General features: G+C 40.1%; 1 protein-coding gene across 4 annotated transcripts in view; it reads right to left on the bottom strand.

Annotated features, from left to right (window-relative positions):
* Positions 1-203: 203 nt before the first annotated feature.
* The window catches only part of RNF19A (ring finger protein 19A, RBR E3 ubiquitin protein ligase), a 67,735-nt gene continuing 48,951 nt past the window's right edge, over positions 204-18,987 (bottom strand). For all 4 annotated transcript variants that reach the window (XM_063130994.1, XM_063130992.1, XM_063130993.1 and 1 more), the window contains 8 exons: positions 16,095-16,303; positions 13,386-13,530; positions 11,601-11,763; positions 9,893-10,007; positions 9,106-9,267; positions 4,991-5,204; positions 4,167-4,310; positions 204-2,356 (listed from right to left, as the gene is read on the bottom strand). In XM_063130994.1, the coding sequence (XP_062987064.1) occupies positions 1,666-2,356; positions 4,167-4,310; positions 4,991-5,204; positions 9,106-9,267; positions 9,893-10,007; positions 11,601-11,763; positions 13,386-13,530; positions 16,095-16,303 (1,843 nt within the window). In that variant the 3' untranslated portion in view covers positions 204-1,665. The remainder of the gene's footprint in view (positions 2,357-4,166; positions 4,311-4,990; positions 5,205-9,105; positions 9,268-9,892; positions 10,008-11,600; positions 11,764-13,385; positions 13,531-16,094; positions 16,304-18,987) is intronic.

An 18,987-nucleotide genomic window follows, 5' to 3' on the forward strand; every position in this document is an offset into this window, starting at 1 on the left:
ATGGAAAAGCTTAATTTGGCAGGGGGGTGGGGAATCAAGATATACAACTTTCAGTACCATCTTTTGAAGCAACCTTTTCACACCAATGAAGTATATATGAAAGATTTCCAGAGAGAAGTGAGCTCAGCGGGCTGTACAACAAAACTGAAGTCTTCAATGACTATTTGAATTGTTAATAAAGACTCTTTGTTCAATGGACAGAGGACAATTGAAATAGTACTCAGACATTTATTTCAGGTATGCAGTTTACACACATCATTGAGCAAATTAAAATAGCAAATATACAAATATCATAACAAGCGTTACCAAATAAAGTATCTGGCACTAGTGTTATAAGCTGATTAAAGAAAAAGATGAGGGGAAGCCACTGAAGAGGACAGCCACTTACGGCAGTCTTCTTCTCATACACCAAACTTTCAGTAGCACCATAATGGCAATACTTACCAAAAAAGAAAGAAAGAAAGAACACAAAACAAAAATATTGGAGGCTGTTATGCCAAGATCCACATCTCTTTCTTTTGGGGTAGGGGCAGAGGGTACACATCATTATGAATTGTGTAGCAAACATCTAACAGTGCAGGCACTGAGCTAGTTTCAGCTTGCGTTTAGCTGATCACCTTCCATAAGCAGGACAACTGGGAAACCCCCAAACGCCAGCTGCACTTGAAGCCCATTGTTTGAATATGTGCAAGCTCTGCACTGTACTTTATTTCTGTGCACATGACTCGCAAAGGGATGTCAGAAAAGTTATCCACTAAAAGCCTGAGTGAGTCTTTGGTAGGCTAATACTTCAGTATTATGATATCCATTAATCTACCACAGTCAGTTGATTTGCTGTAGTTTTCCTTTAGATTCCAAAAGGGTGACAAAAAGAGGACATTCAGGAAAACTCTACAGTAAAATCATGAGACCAGGCACTTAAAACCCCAGTCTTCTCCAAAGGCACGAAGAATTAAACAGCATAATTGAAATCACCTACTGAAAGGCGACTGTATCAGCTTCTCTACAATGATTACAAATTAAAATGATTTTAAATTTTACAAAAACTTTATACAGCATATCAGTTGCAAGTATAATTACCCCCACTTTCTTGATAAGGAGACGTCACCTTGCTACCTATCATATATCAAGTACCAGGTTTTTGTATTTAAAGGTATGCTAATGCCATAACCTTGCTCAAAGAATGTATGCCTCAGGCATTACTTAAAACAGATTTCATTCTGCTCCAGACAAAATTGTCAGCACTGATACTTATTTGGTATGGTTATATAACAGCAACTCATTTTTGCTAGATACGGTTTACCCCAGCATGGTTAAGTTACTTCTGTGCGCTTGAAATCCACTTACTGTTTACATCAAACTTATAACAAATAGCCACTTTAGCATTTAACATGAGCCAGATTTCCCTCCTGTCCAAGTACATCAAATACAGACCTTCAGCAAAGTTATGGCAAGAATACAAAACATGAACATATTGTTTCATTGTAATGCACTTGTTAAACCTTTCATGTCACTTCACACAGTTCTGCAACAGAGTTCCACGCAAGCCTTAATAGAGACATATATAAAATGTAAATTGCATCAAAGCTTTGCTTCTGCTGGCCACTGAAAGTTACCTGACAAGGTTCTTTAGTGGTAAATACATTTCTGCAGCACTGAACAGGTTTAAATCTCAGTCTGAATTGCGGTGTTTAATGCCACAGCATGTTGTGAATGGTTGTTGTTTCTTTCTTTCAGTGTTTCACCAGTACCCACATCTGCACCACTTGAAGTTCCATTATAAACACATTCTTCAGCAATATAACTCAGTTGTGGAATCTCTGAGTTTGGAGCAGCTGGAACAAGCAATGAATTGCAACTTTGGTGTGGAGAGTTTTCTAAACGGTCGTTTTCTACCTCTGGGAGAATGCTAACTGTAGTAAAGCGGGTATGATAATCACTGGAACCATGACTACATGAGGTTTTCATACTCTCCATATCGGAGCAACTAAACTCAGAAAAATGACTCGAGTGGGAATCAGCTACAGATGGGATACTGTCACTGAGAGAGGGAGAGTCAAATTCACTGGAGTTTGTGCTTTGCTGCTCCAACAACTGAGCATCCATGTCCTCTCTGGTCTCATTTATCTTCATGCTACTCTTTTTTCTTAGTTTACCTTTGCATTTTTTCCCTGCTGATGCATCTTTGGACCACTTGGTGGCACTAGATTTATTTTCCGACAAGCAGGCTGAAGAACAACCAGCGTTACTTCGACCTGCAGCACTACCATCGTCAACACTGCTGCTTCCACTATTGTGTCTGAATTTTGCAGGCTTCGATTCAATGTCCACTTGCACCTCCATACTGCTGCCATCTCTAGATAGGAAAAAAGGGAGAAAATTCCATATTTTTAAGAATGTAAAAAACTGTGAACTTAACTTGGCTATATTCAAAGTTGAATGAAGCAATTTAAATGTGTCTTTAAACCAAATGAATTAAAGATTAGAAATGAACATGCAACCAGCTGACTCATTCTGCCTATCTTTAATGCACTTTTATAATACAACATAATCATGTGAATTTCACATGATGAAATATTGCTTACTAATATACCCTCACATGGTGCTGGCATTAATTACATCAAGAATCTTTTAGTTATTAGGTCCCTCCTAACCCAAAATGTTGTAAATACCAGCTATCACCACAAAAGGGCAGGTTTATAAGAAATATTTATTTGTTAAGTTGTCTTGTGGTGTATTTCCTGTTTCATGTCTTCCCACATGAATTCATAACTCTGGGATGAATGGAACTGTTCATAGAGATGTATTTTTAATTGTGTGAACAAGCCTCACAACCACTAGCATCCTTACACGTTACGAGCCCACTTCATTTTTAGTTGCCTGCTTGCTCATGAGTGCCAGTCTATTTGGGACACACTGGCAGCCTGGAAGGAAGGTTTTGTGGACAAGAGACTGTCAATACAGCTCTACCGACCTTTACCCCATCCCATTCACCTTTTCCAACACCCCTTTGAATTAAAATAAGCAAAATATAACTCAAATATAATTGATATATTTGCAAATACAAAGACTTGTTAATTGTGATTGATGGATACATTATGTGTTGGTCCTCTGCTTTCATAAATTAACTCTCTAAATCAAATTTCCAGCTGGACCGATGTACATCATCCAAAATCCTCACTATCTATTTCATGACGATATTGGAAGAGGGTCTTGCCTTGGCAAGCGTATGTCACAATACATTTTAAGTCTTAAAGGCATCACAGGACTTTTGCTGGTTCTGGAGCACGCATGCCTACTCTTCCAAAAAGCATATTATAAGAACTCCTTCGTAATTTCAATGTGGCACAGACACATAAACCCACATGTGGAGGTCCACCAATTAGTTTTAGGATAGCCAGAAAACCCCCCACATACATGCTTTTAACCAAACAGAAGAGGAAAAGCATGCCCCCTCCCACTTTGCGCTGAAGTTACAAAGGAAAAAAATACTTCTTTCCAACGAAGCCATTCAGTCACGGAAAAAAATACCTCAAATTGATTTTTTTTATGTAGTAGAGAGAAACAGAATTCCCCTCCCAAAAGTCAGAAAGAAACAAAAAATTAGAAACCCATTTAATAACTTACAATTAACTTACAAGTAATGAGAAGACCAGGTTATTCTCAGCAAATATGCAAGATGAAATATACCTTCCCTTCATTGATGGATAGCTACAGCCCATCACCACAAATCTAGATTTAGGTTGCTGAACCTTAAAAGTCAATGGCTAGTTCTCCACATGGGCTACAACCATGGCATCTTTCTTTTTAGATATAAAGGTCTAAACTGAAAAGAAGAGCACTACTCATCTCCCTGGTCTGTGAGAGTTTGGGATGTTCAGGCAGGCTTGAGCCCTGCCATGTAGTGGGTGTCTTTTAAAAAGCAGAAGAGCTCTGGTCATGAGTAACAGAATAGAATGCTGCAGGTAAAATTTGCTATTTTTTAACCTGAGCACAGTCATACTGGAGATATTTCAATAGAGGGGAATTCATTAATCCTATCCTGCCTTCCCTAACAATTTCAGGGTTTGCATATTGAATACTTTTTCATTAATATCACTCAAGCTGAATGAGATGTGTGTGTGTGTCCCCCGCCACTACCCACATTCCCACTGCTTCAGTCTTACCTGTCCAACGGGATGTAGGAGTTTATAATGGATCCAGCCATTGCTTTGGTGCTGGCATTGTCACTAACTGTTCCTAAACTAACAGTGCCTGATTCTCCACTCAAGCTGCATCTCTCCTTCTGCACATCTGCTTGGACTTCCAACCTTGGGGAGAAATTCAATATTAGTTCTACAATTACCTTTCCATTTTCTAACCACTTTGGAATTAGAGCCTCTAAAAAATTTACCAACCATTCAATTTCAGACAAATGACAGGTTTGGGGGCCTTAACTGCTCTTGCTCCTATTTCTATCACAAGAGAATATAATCAATCCTCATAATAAATTAAGAGATGTCTCCTGCTACGTGGTAAGTGCAAAAAACCCCACTCAAAATGGAGGTCCATGAGAAATTGCCAGAGTTATACTTCTTTCTCTTCCAATAATCTAGAGATGACAAATGTTCTCCCATTATTTAGTATTTCAAAGCTTTCCTACCTACAGGAATCTATGTTCAGGCTTTCCCCCCCCCCCTCAAATCTGTAAGATTTATCCCCACCAAACATGGGACAAAAGGCAGAATTCCTTATGCTATCCTTCCACATTATTCATTGTAGTTGAGAGCCACATAAATCAGAGCTCTCTTTTATTCCCAGTAAATGCTATCAACGTTTTTTAGACTGCACACACACCAAGTTATGACCAAAAAACATACTGTACGTATTATAGCATCAGAATGTACAAAATGTAGGTCCAAAAATATAGAACTTCATATTCTCAGTGCTAATTGCAGCCTATGTACAAAACCAGAAAATGGGGCTTAACACTCGGAAAAGATTATTTTACCTGTTAAAGCAGTTGACCATTGCACTTCCCGACAGACTCCCTGTTATACTAGCTCCAGCCAAGGCCATGGTGCTGGCTGTTTCACTCAAGTTGTCTCGAATGGCTCCTATTCTGTCCATGTGGCTGCCACTTGCACTCAGGCTTCCTGTCAATCCTCCAACACTTTCTTCCCCTATGCTAGGGTTATGACGTGCCTCTGCCACTGATGTAGTATCTAAATTTGAAAAAGGGTAGAACTTAATTGGAAAACATATTTTATTGAACCTCCTTCAGTGTAGAGGACATTGCTCTTGGAGAAGCTGCAGTAATGACAGGTAGCTTACCTGTAACTGTGGTTCTTCGAGTGGTCATCTGTGCATTCACACTTTATGGGGCTCTGCGCCTGCGCGGAGTCTCATTCAGAACTTTCAATAGCTGAGAAGCATTTCAGGCGAGAACTCCCCCCCACCCACCGCTGTGTGTGTATGTACCGTGTTCCTGCCCTATCCCTTAGTTCCTTGAGACTGCTGTTTTGATCTCGAACTTTAGGATAGCCGAATCAACAGTACCAAATCAATGGTATTATCGACACCGAAGCGGGGACGGTGAGGAGGTAGTGTGAATGCACAGATGACCACTCAAAGAACCAGAGTTACAGGGAAGCAACCTGTCATTCTTCTTTGTGGTCTCTGTGCATAACTTTATGGGGCGATTAGTGAACTGACTTACTGGAGGTGGGTAAGGTGTCTATTGGAGGACTGACGACAACACGGCCCTTCTGAATCGAGAGCTGGATTTGGCTTGTATATCCAGTTTATAATGACGAATGAACGTCGATTGCAAAGCTCAAGTAGCTGCTTTGCATAAGTCTGACAAGGGGACTCCTCTGGCAAAGGCCGTTGAAGTTGCCACTCCTCGACTGGAGTGGGCTTTAATTTCTGATGGTAGCTCTCGTTTAGAGATTTGGTAGGCTAGAGTCACTGTCTGCCTGATCCACGCTGTTATTAGTTGTGATGAGACCAGGGAGCCTTTCTTAGGTTCTCCATAACAGACAAACAGTCTTTTTTGTGGATGTTAAAGGTTTGGTTCTAGATTTGCCCTAGAAAGACCGCGAAAGAATGGGGGAGGAGTTCCCGCCTAAAACACTTCTCAGCTATTGAAAGTTCCGAATGAGACTCTGCACAGGCGCAGAGCCCCATAAAGTGTGATGCACAGAGACCACGAAGAAGAATAAATAGTGATGTGCTAGGATTGCTGTAAGCTTTTCCATCTATCCCAAGACCTGGGAGTGGGGTGTTGGTCCTAGATTGATGTAACTGAAATGACTGCAGGACTAAGAGAGCATGCACTCATGTAGTGACTCTTTGCAAGCTCTGGAGGAATTGGGAATAGGATGAAAACAGTCCCCAATTGCATAAAATGGAGCAAGTATGTTCCCACTCTAAGGGTCCTTAATTTTTTCCCCATATGTGAAATTTTGTTTACATATCCTGTAAAAAAGCAAAATCTTTCTGGACCCAGATCCATTTGTTAATGCAAAAAATATTAAAGACAAATCTACAAATGAAACCAGAATCATTCTTCTTGGGACTTATGGATGATCAACTTAAAGAAAACTTTAAGTTGTTTTTGTACATGACAACTGCTGCTAGACTCCTCTATGCGCAATACTGGAAAAATACACAAGTGCCATCAACGGAGGAATGGGTGCTGAAGGTTTTGGAGTTGGCGGAGATGGCTAAACTTACAGCACCAGTAAGAGAAAAATCAACAACCTTGTTTGTATCAGACTGGAAACCTCTGACAGAATATTTGCAAGAGTTGGAAAAAAACAATTTATATGTTTGTGGATGCCACATATAATCTGTGGTCTTAATACACAATACTGTGCTGGCTAAAGTGAAGTAAGAATGATATAAAGTTACGATTTTAAAGGAACTAACTAGTAAGAACAGATAGCCCATCTGTCTGCCATGAAGAATACCATAAATAGAATATGGCCTTATATGTTTTGTGTGTGTGCTTTTATAAGTTGTATTGTATTGTTTGTTAAGTTTGTGAAGTTTCATTTCCTCTTTTTCTGTAGAAAATCATAAAAATTGTAAAATAAAAAAGGAAAAAAGAAGGAAGAATGAGAACACAACTACTCCCACAACACATGGTCCTAACCTTACTGCTATTCTGGGAATAATGCTGGGAGAAAGGAAACATACCACTCCAGATATGGGCTACAAATAAGAATAATTCTGGCTCCTGCTCCAAAAAGTAACAGATAACCAACTAGTTTCCTTGTAGTGTTTTTATATTTAAGATTTCTTTACCATCTTTCTAGAGATAGTGAGAGGAATTAGGGGCCAGAATTGAAGTACAACTAACTCTGAAAGAAGTCCTACAACTCCCAGCATTCAGCTGGGGAAATGCTGGGAGTTGTAGGACTTTTTTCTGTTTAAACATGTGTAGATTGTACTCTTAGGGCACACTCCTATCCAAATAGTCAGCAGCCTCCAAACTAAGAGGCTGCCAAGTACCCAATGCAGGGTGGGAGGAGAGCAACAGCTTCGCGCTCCAACCGCCCACCATTTATGCTAGCAGCATTGTCTTGGAGGAAGGAGGCTGGAGCGGCCATAGTAAACAGGTAGCTGGCATGGTTCTCTCCCAACTAGGTACAAGGAGGATGGGGAAGGGGAGGGGAGTGTGGTTTTCTGGCTCTGAGCTCTGTCTCTGAGCTCAGAGCCAGGAAACCGAACTCTTTTATGCCCCTGCTGGTGGGCATCGGATTGCTCTCTTAGTTAAATTTATCAGTGACTGGAATCAGAAAAATATTGTGAATGAAAAGAGAGAGAAGCTACTGAAAGCAGATGTGATGCTAAATTTTTAGAACCATTATTACTATTATTTATCAGTTACTAGCTGATATACCCGGCATTGCTCGAGCCTGCTAATTATATGTCTGCGAGGAAATCATCTTAAAGTACTAGGCCAGTGCTAGGCCTGTGAGTTAACTTTTACATGAATTAAATTTATATCTTTTTTACCTCTCACTCTCACAACAACCCTGCAAGGTAGGCCAGTGCTAGATCTTTGATGTAACTTTAAAACAAACTAAATTCAGGGTTTTTTCTCTCTCACCCCTGACACATGGGGTGCCGCCATGATTTTACTTGTCCCCACAGAAAACAAAAACTACAACTCCCAGCATGCCTTTTGCCATGGTGCCAACTTGCCCAATGGGAATCCTGCCACTAAGGATCATGGGAAGTAAAGTCTGGCTGAACCAGTCCATGCTGCACTGTGCAAACGGTGCCTGTAGGAAGGCCATGAGGAAGCCGGCTGGCTGATTGACGGATGGTTAACTCGGTTGTCTATTTATTTATTTATTGTATTTATATTCCGCCTTTTTTCCTTCAAGGAACCCAAGGCGGTGTACATAATCGTCCTCCTCTCCATTTTATCCTCACAACAACCGTGTGAGGTAGGTTGAGCTGAGAGTCTGTGACTCACCCAAAGTCACCCAGTGGGTTTCCATGGCTGAGTGGGGACTAGAACTCAGATCTCCTGACCCACAGTCCAACACTTTATCCACTACACCACACTGGCTCCCAACAGGCCCAGAGCTGCGCCCTCCTCCCCTACTGCTCCCGATGGTGCCTAGCGACATGTGACCAAGGATGGAGAGACACTTCCAGATGATGGCTGCCAAAGCCCAATAAGTCTTTCCTCCTGCCCAAAGCATGCTGGGAGTTGTAGGTGTAAGCCTAGGTCTTACATCACACACACATACTTTCCGCTTTATAGGTAGAGACTATTTGTTCTGAATGTTGACCTGTTAAAATAAATATATGTTTATACTTTTAAATACCTATGTTCTGCTCTGGGTGGACTTGAAGATTAGCATATCTTGCCCCACATGCTAAGGATATAAAGAGGAGAGTCGTACTGCTCTATGTAAATTACGTGGTGACAGCTGGTGTTTTTGAGAAGTCCCGGAAAAAGTTTGGACTCAGTAGCCTCTAGGGGCCAGGGACTTATAGGGGACCCTGGATATGTGAAAAGTAGCAACATGTTGTCTGGACCTATAACAGACAACTTCAGGAGCCACAAAAAGTTTTTATTTTTTTAAAAGTAACCTCCCTTACCTACTGCTGCATTTGTTCCACCAACAGTTATGTCATTTTCATCATCAAATTCTATTCTGACACCTTTTCCATTGCCAGCAGATACACCGCAACCTCCACTTCGACAGAGGGAGATAGGAACTACTCCATATACATAGGCCAACATGATAGGGACACCAATACCTGCAAAGAAATGTAGGATGCTACAATCAGTACAGATTGCACATTTTTAAATGATCATTTCATATTTCCAAGTTGTACAATTTAATAGCTTTCATTTAAATGACAGAACAACGGTAAGGAAAAATTCCTATCATGAATGGAAAACGACACCCATGCCACTCCTGCAAACTCTTGCTGGGCCCAGGAGTTCATATTTGGCATGAAGACGCTCTGCTTGCATTGCCATCCCCATTCATTAAATTGAGGAAACATGTCTGCAAGTACACTCCTTTGTACTTATGAATCTGGTTCTTCCACTGACATCAATGCAGCTGTACATGCAGGAGTTCTGCATACAAATCTGAGCACGTACAGATATCTTGAACTGATCCTAGCACAACTATTTTTGCAAAAAAAGAAAAGAAAAAAAAAGAAAGAAAGCCTGGGAGGGGCACCAGGAAGAGGGATTATGTGTCATCTACTTATATCTTTAAACTATATTACATCTTTCAAAATATTAGGTTCAGTGCTAGAACCTGGACTGCTAGCAACATTCATAATATACATTTTGTGCCCCACAATGCAGTACAATAGCTTATTCAGAAAAATATTTTTCCTGACCTATTTTGCCAGCAACTTGACTTACCTACAGTAACTGCAGCTACAACTGGTGAAACAATTACAGACAAAGTTACGCCACCTGCAATGGCTAAGTTTCTCTTATGCTTTGAAATGTCCTTGCCTTCATAGCGATTGTGAATCTAAACAAAAAAGCAAAAATGAAGTGAAGTGCTAGAAAACTCAGAAATGTTTCCTACAACAGATTTATCGTTGCTCTTACCATTTTTAAACGAATGCTTTTAAAATATCTTTGATATTTTAGCTAGAACACTGAATGCTGAAAAGTGCCTCAAATAAAGGCTCCAGTACTTCCATCTGGTTTGTATATGGATAATCTCTCAAGATGTTTGGGAGCCTCCATTTCATGGCAGGCTAACACATAAACATTCTTATAACAATCTACCACTTTTATTCCCTCTTCTCGAGTTTCTGGCATATTCCGTGCAAATATCCTGGTCAACTCTCACCCCTCTTACCTAAAAATATATTACCCTGAACCCCCCTCTCCCATCTTCACTATCCTTTATCCAATTGTCATTGACATTACCTAGCTTGTAAGCCCACTGGGTACAACACATGTCATAGAGAAGAAGCAAGGACAAAGCTACAGATCAACAAGATTACCTTTAACTGTCCAAAATACACTGGTTATTGGGTGATTCATTAATGCAATACATAAATAAATAAATTACAAAGTTTCAACAAAAGAGGCACAGGTAGCTACCATATCAAATGAATCCCTGTAAAAGCAGAATTTTCTTTTGGGTGAGAATACTTAGAACTTCTATCAGTCACCTACAGTGGCACTGCTGGGCGCAGAACTGAGATTTACTGAGATTCAATGGTTGCAGTAAATAACAAGGAACACTGCACATGGATTAAAGGGGGAAATGTAACTGAAAAGAAATCATGGCTCAGCAAGAAGAAATAGAATATTGAAAGATATGAATTGAATTGAGCTTTTTTTTTACTCCTGGTTTATTTTTATTTTTGAGATTTTTGCTATGTTTTGAAAGCAGCTTACAAAACAAAACCCCAACACAATAAAACTTGCCTAAACATGCACTAGTAGAGAACATACAGGAGTAGCAACAGTGGGAAACATAAAACAAACAGTTTATAATTATTACAAACTCAGCATCAGATCAAGGCAAATCCAAAGACAAAAAAGCCTTCCTGACTAGCATGGTTTTCATGATCCTTCAGAATAGCAATGAGTTGGCAATATGAACCTCCCTAGGTAAGGAGTTGTAGAGGCACAGAGCCACCACTAATAAAAAGATCCATCCATGGTCATCACCAGTCAGACGGTATTAGGACCTTCAATAGAACATCTTCAGCTTATCTTGGACTGGGGTGAGGATAATGAAGGTGGTCATATATGGCTTTAAATGTCAAAACTATAACTTTGAATTGTGGCTGGAAACTAAAATGATGACCAGTACAGCTCTTCCAAGGCTGGTGCAATATAGTTTGGCTAGTTTTTGTTCACAACCCTGGCCACTGCACTCAGTCTTATATCTGTTACAGCCAGGAGAGGCCAACACTAGAGCAGAAAAACTATATACATTTATGAAGAAGAGAAAACAGTTGAAAACAGAATTGCAGGGGGCGGGGGCGGCAACACCCTACAACACCACAAATACAACATATAGTAGTGCATGAATAAGCCTGAAATGTGTTTTTAAAGCATCTGAACAGTGCAACTAAATTTCAATATTAACACAGCTTACCTTACGCCCCACATATACAGGGATTCCAATAATCATAGCTGGAATAGCAATGCCTGCTATTAAGGCAATTCCTACAGGCGCACCCACAAGTGTTCCCAGCTGCCACAGTATTTTCTTCTTCCGACTCCATGGTTTTTTACCCCAGAAAGTACAACCTGATGGACTATGAGAAGAAGTTTTCCATAAGTAAGGCCAGCCAATGACTCAAGAGTGAACAGTCCCAAGAAACCATCAGACTTAAATCAAGTTTTTCTCTAGCACAGCAATCTATTTTCTAATGTTTGAGACTCCGACTTACATCTTGATAAATATGTTATCAGAAAAGAAATTGGGGAGCGAGAGAAAATTGGTTTAATATGAAATAAATACAGATAGACTATATATAGCTATTCTTTCTTTCTTTTTGGTGGCATCAGGCCATGTAACTTTTAGGGGCTTGAGCTAAAATGAGACGGGGAGAATTTAACAACTCAGAACTGAACAAAGGTGTTTAAATATATGTTTATTAATTTTTAAAGGTTTCTCAGCCTACATTTTAAATGAGCCTCCCTAAGCCTGGGGGGGGGGGGATATTTGACCCTCCCCAAATTTAACTAACATACATTTGACAAGTTGTGTTGTATTGCTCTAGGCCTGAGAACATGCAGGCCAAAAGAAAAGGAAGTAAGTAGGATTGTAAACATCTTCCACATTCTTTAATCATTACTAGGCCAAAACTCCAAGGCCTATAACAAGAGGGGACGGAGGGGTGTTGCTTCATAGGTCTCTAACACTGGCAGATACCAGAGCAAACAGAATGTCGTTTGCAAGAAACTTCAAGCAACAGTCAAATGGGTGAGAGGGCAACTCCTGTGACAGATTTCCCTACAGGAAATAACGTGTCCACGTCCCACAATAAATAAATAAACAAATCTTGGGACTTTCTGCATTAGTTTATCACAGTCTGGAAAGTACTTTAGTATGCACAAAACCCACAAAAAACAGAGCACTTCCTGCAGTAAACGCCCATGCAAAAGTAACCTCAGAAATGTCTCACTCTCAAAAAGTATTAAACAAATCCAACTTGGTACAGGAATAAAATGTAAAGCAGTAGAGAAATGAGTACATGCCACCCGGGGGGGGGGGGGGGGTGAGAGCAGGGAAAACATGCCCTAACATGAAGGAGCTCATTTGCATACAGTGTTGTGCATGCAACAGTCTCTTGCTGCAGAAGGAGGAGCTGAACTTTGACATTGTTAGTGTTGAAGGTGGTTCCTGGTTTGGGCCTGCTGAATCAGTTCTCTTTGCAGCGCACCCCAGTTCCTGATGCTGCTGAAACAGCTCTCTTTGCAGCGCACCCCAGTTCCGGTTGCTGCCACCTACCATCCACCTTATTGCATGCCTGGAGGATCCCTATTCATTCACTGTCTCCTGGGCTTGTGAATAATGTTAAAGGACACAGGCTTCCATCGGCCTACCTAGACCTTGGGAGGGAAATGTGTTAATCAAAAGGTTGTCTCCCATGTTCTATTTTTGTTGCTTGTTGTCAAACTGAATAAATACCAGTACTTATACCTCAGGTGTGTGGGTGAGGTTGCTACTCAGACATCTCTAAACTGGTGTCCCAGGTTTCCTGGGTGGGGGCTTGAGCCTCAGCTAACCTTAAGGGAAAAACAAACAACCCCTAGACATAGAACCCGGCCCTGGGTACCGACCCAAGGGTTACAAAAATGCCATGCCAGATTAAAATATACATTACCAAGAAAAAATCACTTTCATAACCATTTACCTCTTTCCCATAAATACCTTAAATAATGCAAGTCTGAGATCTCCTTCATACATAGCCAACAGAATTCGCAACCACAGACAGCACATGTCATGTGATTGCAGCTTCCATCATTCATCTTTATTATATATGCAGCACAGCGTGGGCATGGCTTTATGTCATCAGCTGTTTTGAAAAGAAAGGAACAAAGAAAGCTAATGTACACATATAATTTGAAAGATACTCAAAGTCTTCTGAAGCACACATTTAAACATTTCAGATTAACCAAATATGTTCAGAAGACATATGTCAGCCATTGCCTATTCTGTCTTCCCCTCAGTTCTCTTGTGACTTAGGGCCTGACTACATGTTACATGCAAACATGTAACAATGGATTTTCTTTTTTATGCAAAAAGAAAAGAAAAAAGGTTTAGGAAAAAGTGATTTTGAACAGAGAAGGCAAGACTAGAAAAAGTAAAGTACTTGTCTGCTTCATGTCACTTTCTCCCAAAGTAGCTTTACCTAAGAAAATTGGCAGAAGGAGCATCACATAAGTTTTCACGTAGGGTATAAAATCTGTGGGCTCCTTAGCTGTCATCTCCAATACATCTCCAATACACTTAGCCATCTTGTGTGCCCACTCTGACCTTTATGATAGGAAGAAGTCCGAACGGATGTATGCCATTTCATATTTAGGCTAGATCCAAACAGCCCTTTGTGGAATACTACACACGCACTGGAGCTTTTCTGCACCCTCCCCATGGATCCTCTTAGTGCCCAAAACTGCTCACAAAGGCCAGAGGACTCATGGGATTCAATGCAGGACAGCAGGATACCACCAGGTCAATGTTATATTTCCACACATACATTGAATTGCTTCTTGCTCATGCACCACAAGGAAGAAAGGGTGGTGCTAGATCCTAACTTTAGTGTTCCTCTGCTCCAGGGTTGGGGAACCTTTTTCGGCCCAAAAGCCAAATTCGTTTTGGGCAAGCAAGCTGGGGGCTGCATCAGGAGAGGCCATGCATGTTCTCAACTGGTGCCTGAATGCAGTTATGGCTTGGATGAGGGCCAATAAACTGAAGATGAATACCAGTAAGACAGAGACCTTATGGGTTGGCAGTTCCGGTGTTTGCCTGTTATGGATGGGGTTGTATTCCCTCTGAAGGAGCAGGTTTGTAGTTTGAGGGTGCTCCTTGATCTAGCTTGTCACTGGGCTCAGTGGCCCAGAGTGCCTATTATCAACTTCAGTTGATAAGCCAACCACACCCATTCCTGGATAGGGATAGCCTAGCCACAGTGATCCATGCAATGCACTCTATGTAGGGTTACTGTTGTGAGTGGTTCAGACGCTACAGCTAGTTCAGAATGCAGCAGCTGTGGTGCTCACTGGGACACCTAGCTATGCTCACATAACACCTGTGTTAAAAGAACTGCACTGTCTGCCTAGTAGCTATAAGCCATAAGGTTATGTTATTACCATATAAAGCCCTAAACTACTTGGAACCAGGATACCTAGCAGACTGCCTTCCTTTGGATATACCAAGGTGACACTTAAGATCATCAGTGGAGGCCTTGCTGGTCACTCCAAAACAAATGGAATGTTGCCATGAAGAACCCCATCATAGGCCTTTTCTGCAGCAGCATCCACCCACTGGAAAACATTCTCCTATGTAGTTTCGGCAGAAAATGTGACATCTTTTAAACAACTCCTAAAAACACACCTTTTCACCCAGGCTTTCCCTGGGCTATAAGTAAACCCATCATATAGCTCCATTTTGCTGCTCCTTGTATTTTTTTAAAGTAATTGCTTTAATGTTGTGTTTTAATAATATATCTAAATGTATTTTAATATTTATTGTGAACCGCTGAGGGCTTTTATTATATTCAGCAGTATGTAAATCCCACAAATAAATAAATAAAATAATGTGGCTGTCCAGACCCCAATCACTCCCACACACTCATATAGACACATACATATACATACATACATACATAGCACCCCTCCAGCACTACAATCAAGCTTTTTTAAAAAACTGGCTGCATCAGGGGAGGGGCAATTTTTTTAAGGGGTTACAACTTTGGGAAAGGCAGGGCCAGCAGTAATCCCTCCCAAAATGCCCCCTCCCTACATACACATTGCTTTAGACTTTTTAAAAATGTCCACTGGCACTTGTTGCAATGGGTGAGGATTTTTCAGGGGGGGTACTACTGCACTGGAGAGGGTAACTTCTCTCCTCAGCAGTGACCCCCCCAAATGCCCCATTTTTGCCCCCAATGAAGGCTTTTAAAAAGCCTCATCACAATAGGAAAGTGAAGAAGAGAAATCCCTTATTTCTGATCATTGACTGGAGATAAGGAAAGCGGGTGGGCCAAAGGTTTCCATTCTACTTAAACCACTGGTTCTATAATTTGAAGTTCTCTGAAAGAAGTAATCGCAGAAAGTGTGCAGTCCATATCTTGAAACTTTAAACCAAGAGCATTATCTTTAAATAGAGCCATGAAAATTTAGTTTCACTAGACTATTACCTTCTCTATACTCCACTAATGTCAGCCAGCATTATCCTCATCAGCCTGTCTCAGGATATTCTATATTTTTAAAGAAATCTTGTACCATGTATCATGTTGAAAGATGTGCAACTGGACTGTATCTTCTTTTCTATAAACACCAATAATTGGTGAACAGAACAGTCAGCTAACTAGCTACATAAAAATGTTTTAAGACACCTAGTATTTGAGATTATAAATACCTGCAGCTCCAGACTCCTGGCTGTAGCTTATGGATGAAGAACGAATTGTTCGCAACCGTAGACTCTGGGCTCTCTCTTGGCGAGCAGCATCACAGGTCTGGTTGGGATGCCAAATTTGTTTACAATGGTAACAGAATTCAGTTCCACAGCCTTCACGGCCACACATAAGTTTAGGACAGCTTGCACAGCCAAAAGCGATCACAGCATACCTTAGAAGTTCAAGAATAGGAGAAAGATACTTTATTCTCAGTACTGCTCAGTGCCAATTAAAACAGTTAACTTTGGGAAGAAATTAAAGAACACCCTTCTTTATATAACTGGAAATAAAGCAATATTCAAGAGATCTACTTAAGACACAATACAAAACTCTGTTCTAGGCCCTTTATTATTCCACAGCCTGTTGGGAGTTGTAGTCCAAAACATCTGGATGGAAGTCTCTTTCAGAAGATGCACACATTGTAGTTGTTGGGAATTCACACAAATAGAATATACAACTGCTACAGTGCAGCTTGTAGTTGCCAGCATTCAATGAAGGCCCAGTGTTGATTATGGACACTTGATACAAAGACAAATGTAATAAATAGGTCTGCTGTATGTTCCCATCATAGCTCACTGTGCCAAGATAAACCAATTGTTGCCATTCTATGCATTAGCATCAATCACAAGGTTAAATTAGTTTGTCTCAAGGCCTCCTGCAGTCAAGCTATACATGGAAAATTAGATGAACTGCAAGACTCAACTGCAATGAAAGACTAACTGCACAGTCAGGTATAAGTAGTGCTGGTAGTATGACCCAATCTCACCTTGGTTAACTGACTATTTCCAATCCCATAAACTGCCCACTAATACATACATGGCCAACATCATTTTAAAAAGTGGCCATGTTAGGTTAAGTGGGAACCTCAGAGCAGAATTGTGCAGAATGTTCAGTGTTCATAGATAACCTTGCATGAATTTCTAGAAAACACCAAATATGTTTATTATGCAAAGCCCTTAAACTTACCGTTGCGGGGTGGGTGGGTGAATACAAGTAATTGTTAGAAAATATAATAGTTTTTTAAAAAAGTGTACACATATTTGTAAAATCTGATAATGTTCTAATATTGATTTAATTGATCAGAAGCAGACAATTTTTTCACAAGTTCCCTCCTCATCATAAGGGCAAGTTAATTACTGAAACAGGAGAGCCTATTAAAAATGCAGTCTCTTTCTCTCTGGGTCTCAGAGGTTGTGCATCACTCTGGTGCACTCTTTACCTTCTTCCATGGTGGGGAATGCATGAGGGAATGTGGAAGCCCAAGGTTTATTCTCAATCTCACCACAGGTAAAATCCTGGGCTGTAGATGGGCTTATAGTCAAATATTGTGAGATTTCTGTTAAACTGATGACAATTTTAAGTACAGAACTATCAGAAGTGGGACATATATCAAACAGATAGAGTACAGATGTTACTGAAAATCAGTATTATAGAAGTAACACACTCTCTTATAATACAAAAAGAGTTTTACTATGAAGTTAAACTGTTAATCCCAGATTTTCCGCATGAATGTTTAGTCAAATAGTAGTAATGCTAGCACGCCTTTTGTAAAAAGGAAGCTATATTCAACAGAATAACAGGATTTTGACATTTCTGGTGTACAAAAATACAGACTTTGCTTGCAGAATTAGTGTACAGAGGCATACAACATTTGGGCCCGACATGTTAGTCTTCTTGCATTCTTAAAAGTGATCTTCTGAAGTTGAAGATATCAAGCCTTAGACTATAAAAATACAGAGTTAAACCATCACTGGCCATAGAGATAGGCACATTTTCCTTTGATTCTCAAAAGAAATACATGTAGTGTGGCTGAAATGTTAGAGAAAATAATTCTTCGCTACTTAATAGGCTCCCCCCCCCATATACTACCAGATGTTCTTTGACAGAAACTGTTAGAAAATAGCTGATTTGCATTATTAGAATTGCTGGGAAGGCTATTGAGAAATTGCTAAATCACCTCTCTGAAAGCAATACAAGAATTCTTGTTATGAAATGCAAATGCCAAATGTTTAATGATACAGAATTAAGAATTTGGGGATATAGAAGGCAGTAAGTGTATTAAAGGGAAGACTCAAGCAGGTTCTCAATGAATATTGTGAAAACTAATTGGCAAGGCATTTTGCATGATTTCTAAAGAGAGAATGTTGAGTTGAAGCCCATTGTTCAAGGACTAGAGATTATTTGTAGAATAAAGAATGGTAGATTTAATGGGCATGGCAAAGGTTTAGCTAAGGAGTGGTGAAATGTAAAACTTTATTTTTTACTATCCAAGGATGGAAGTGTATTTGAAGTTTTTACTTCTCAAAATAATATTGAATAAGGCATTGACATCAAAGGACTTGATATATAGCTGTCTTGAAAGATTTTTTTGCTTATGTTTATGTAGTAAATTTTGAGTAATTATTAACCAGTTATTTCCTCAAAGTTGTTATTATTATTATTATTATTATTATTATTTATTTATTTATATAGCACCATCAATGTACATGGTGCTGTACAGAGTAAAACAGTAAATAGCAAGGCCCTGCCGCATAGGCTTACAATCTAATAAAATCATAGTAAAACAATAAGGAGGGGAAGAGAATGCCAACAGGCACAGGGTAGGGTAAAACTAACAGTATAAAGTCCGCACAACATCAAGTTTTAAAAGCTTTAGGAAAAAGAAAAGTTTTTAGTTGAGCTTTAAAAGCTGCGATTGAACTTGTAGTTCTCAAATGTTCTGGAAGAGAGTTCCAGGTGTAAGGGGCAGCAGAAGAAAATGGACGAAGCCGAGCAAGGGAAGTAGAGGCCCTTGGGCAGGCGAGAAACATGGCATCAGAGGAGCGAAGAGCATGAGCGGGGCAATAGTGTGAGATG

Source organism: Elgaria multicarinata, chromosome 7 (genome assembly GCF_023053635.1).
Source record: "Elgaria multicarinata webbii isolate HBS135686 ecotype San Diego chromosome 7, rElgMul1.1.pri, whole genome shotgun sequence".
NCBI classification, from domain to species: domain Eukaryota; kingdom Metazoa; phylum Chordata; class Lepidosauria; order Squamata; family Anguidae; genus Elgaria; species Elgaria multicarinata.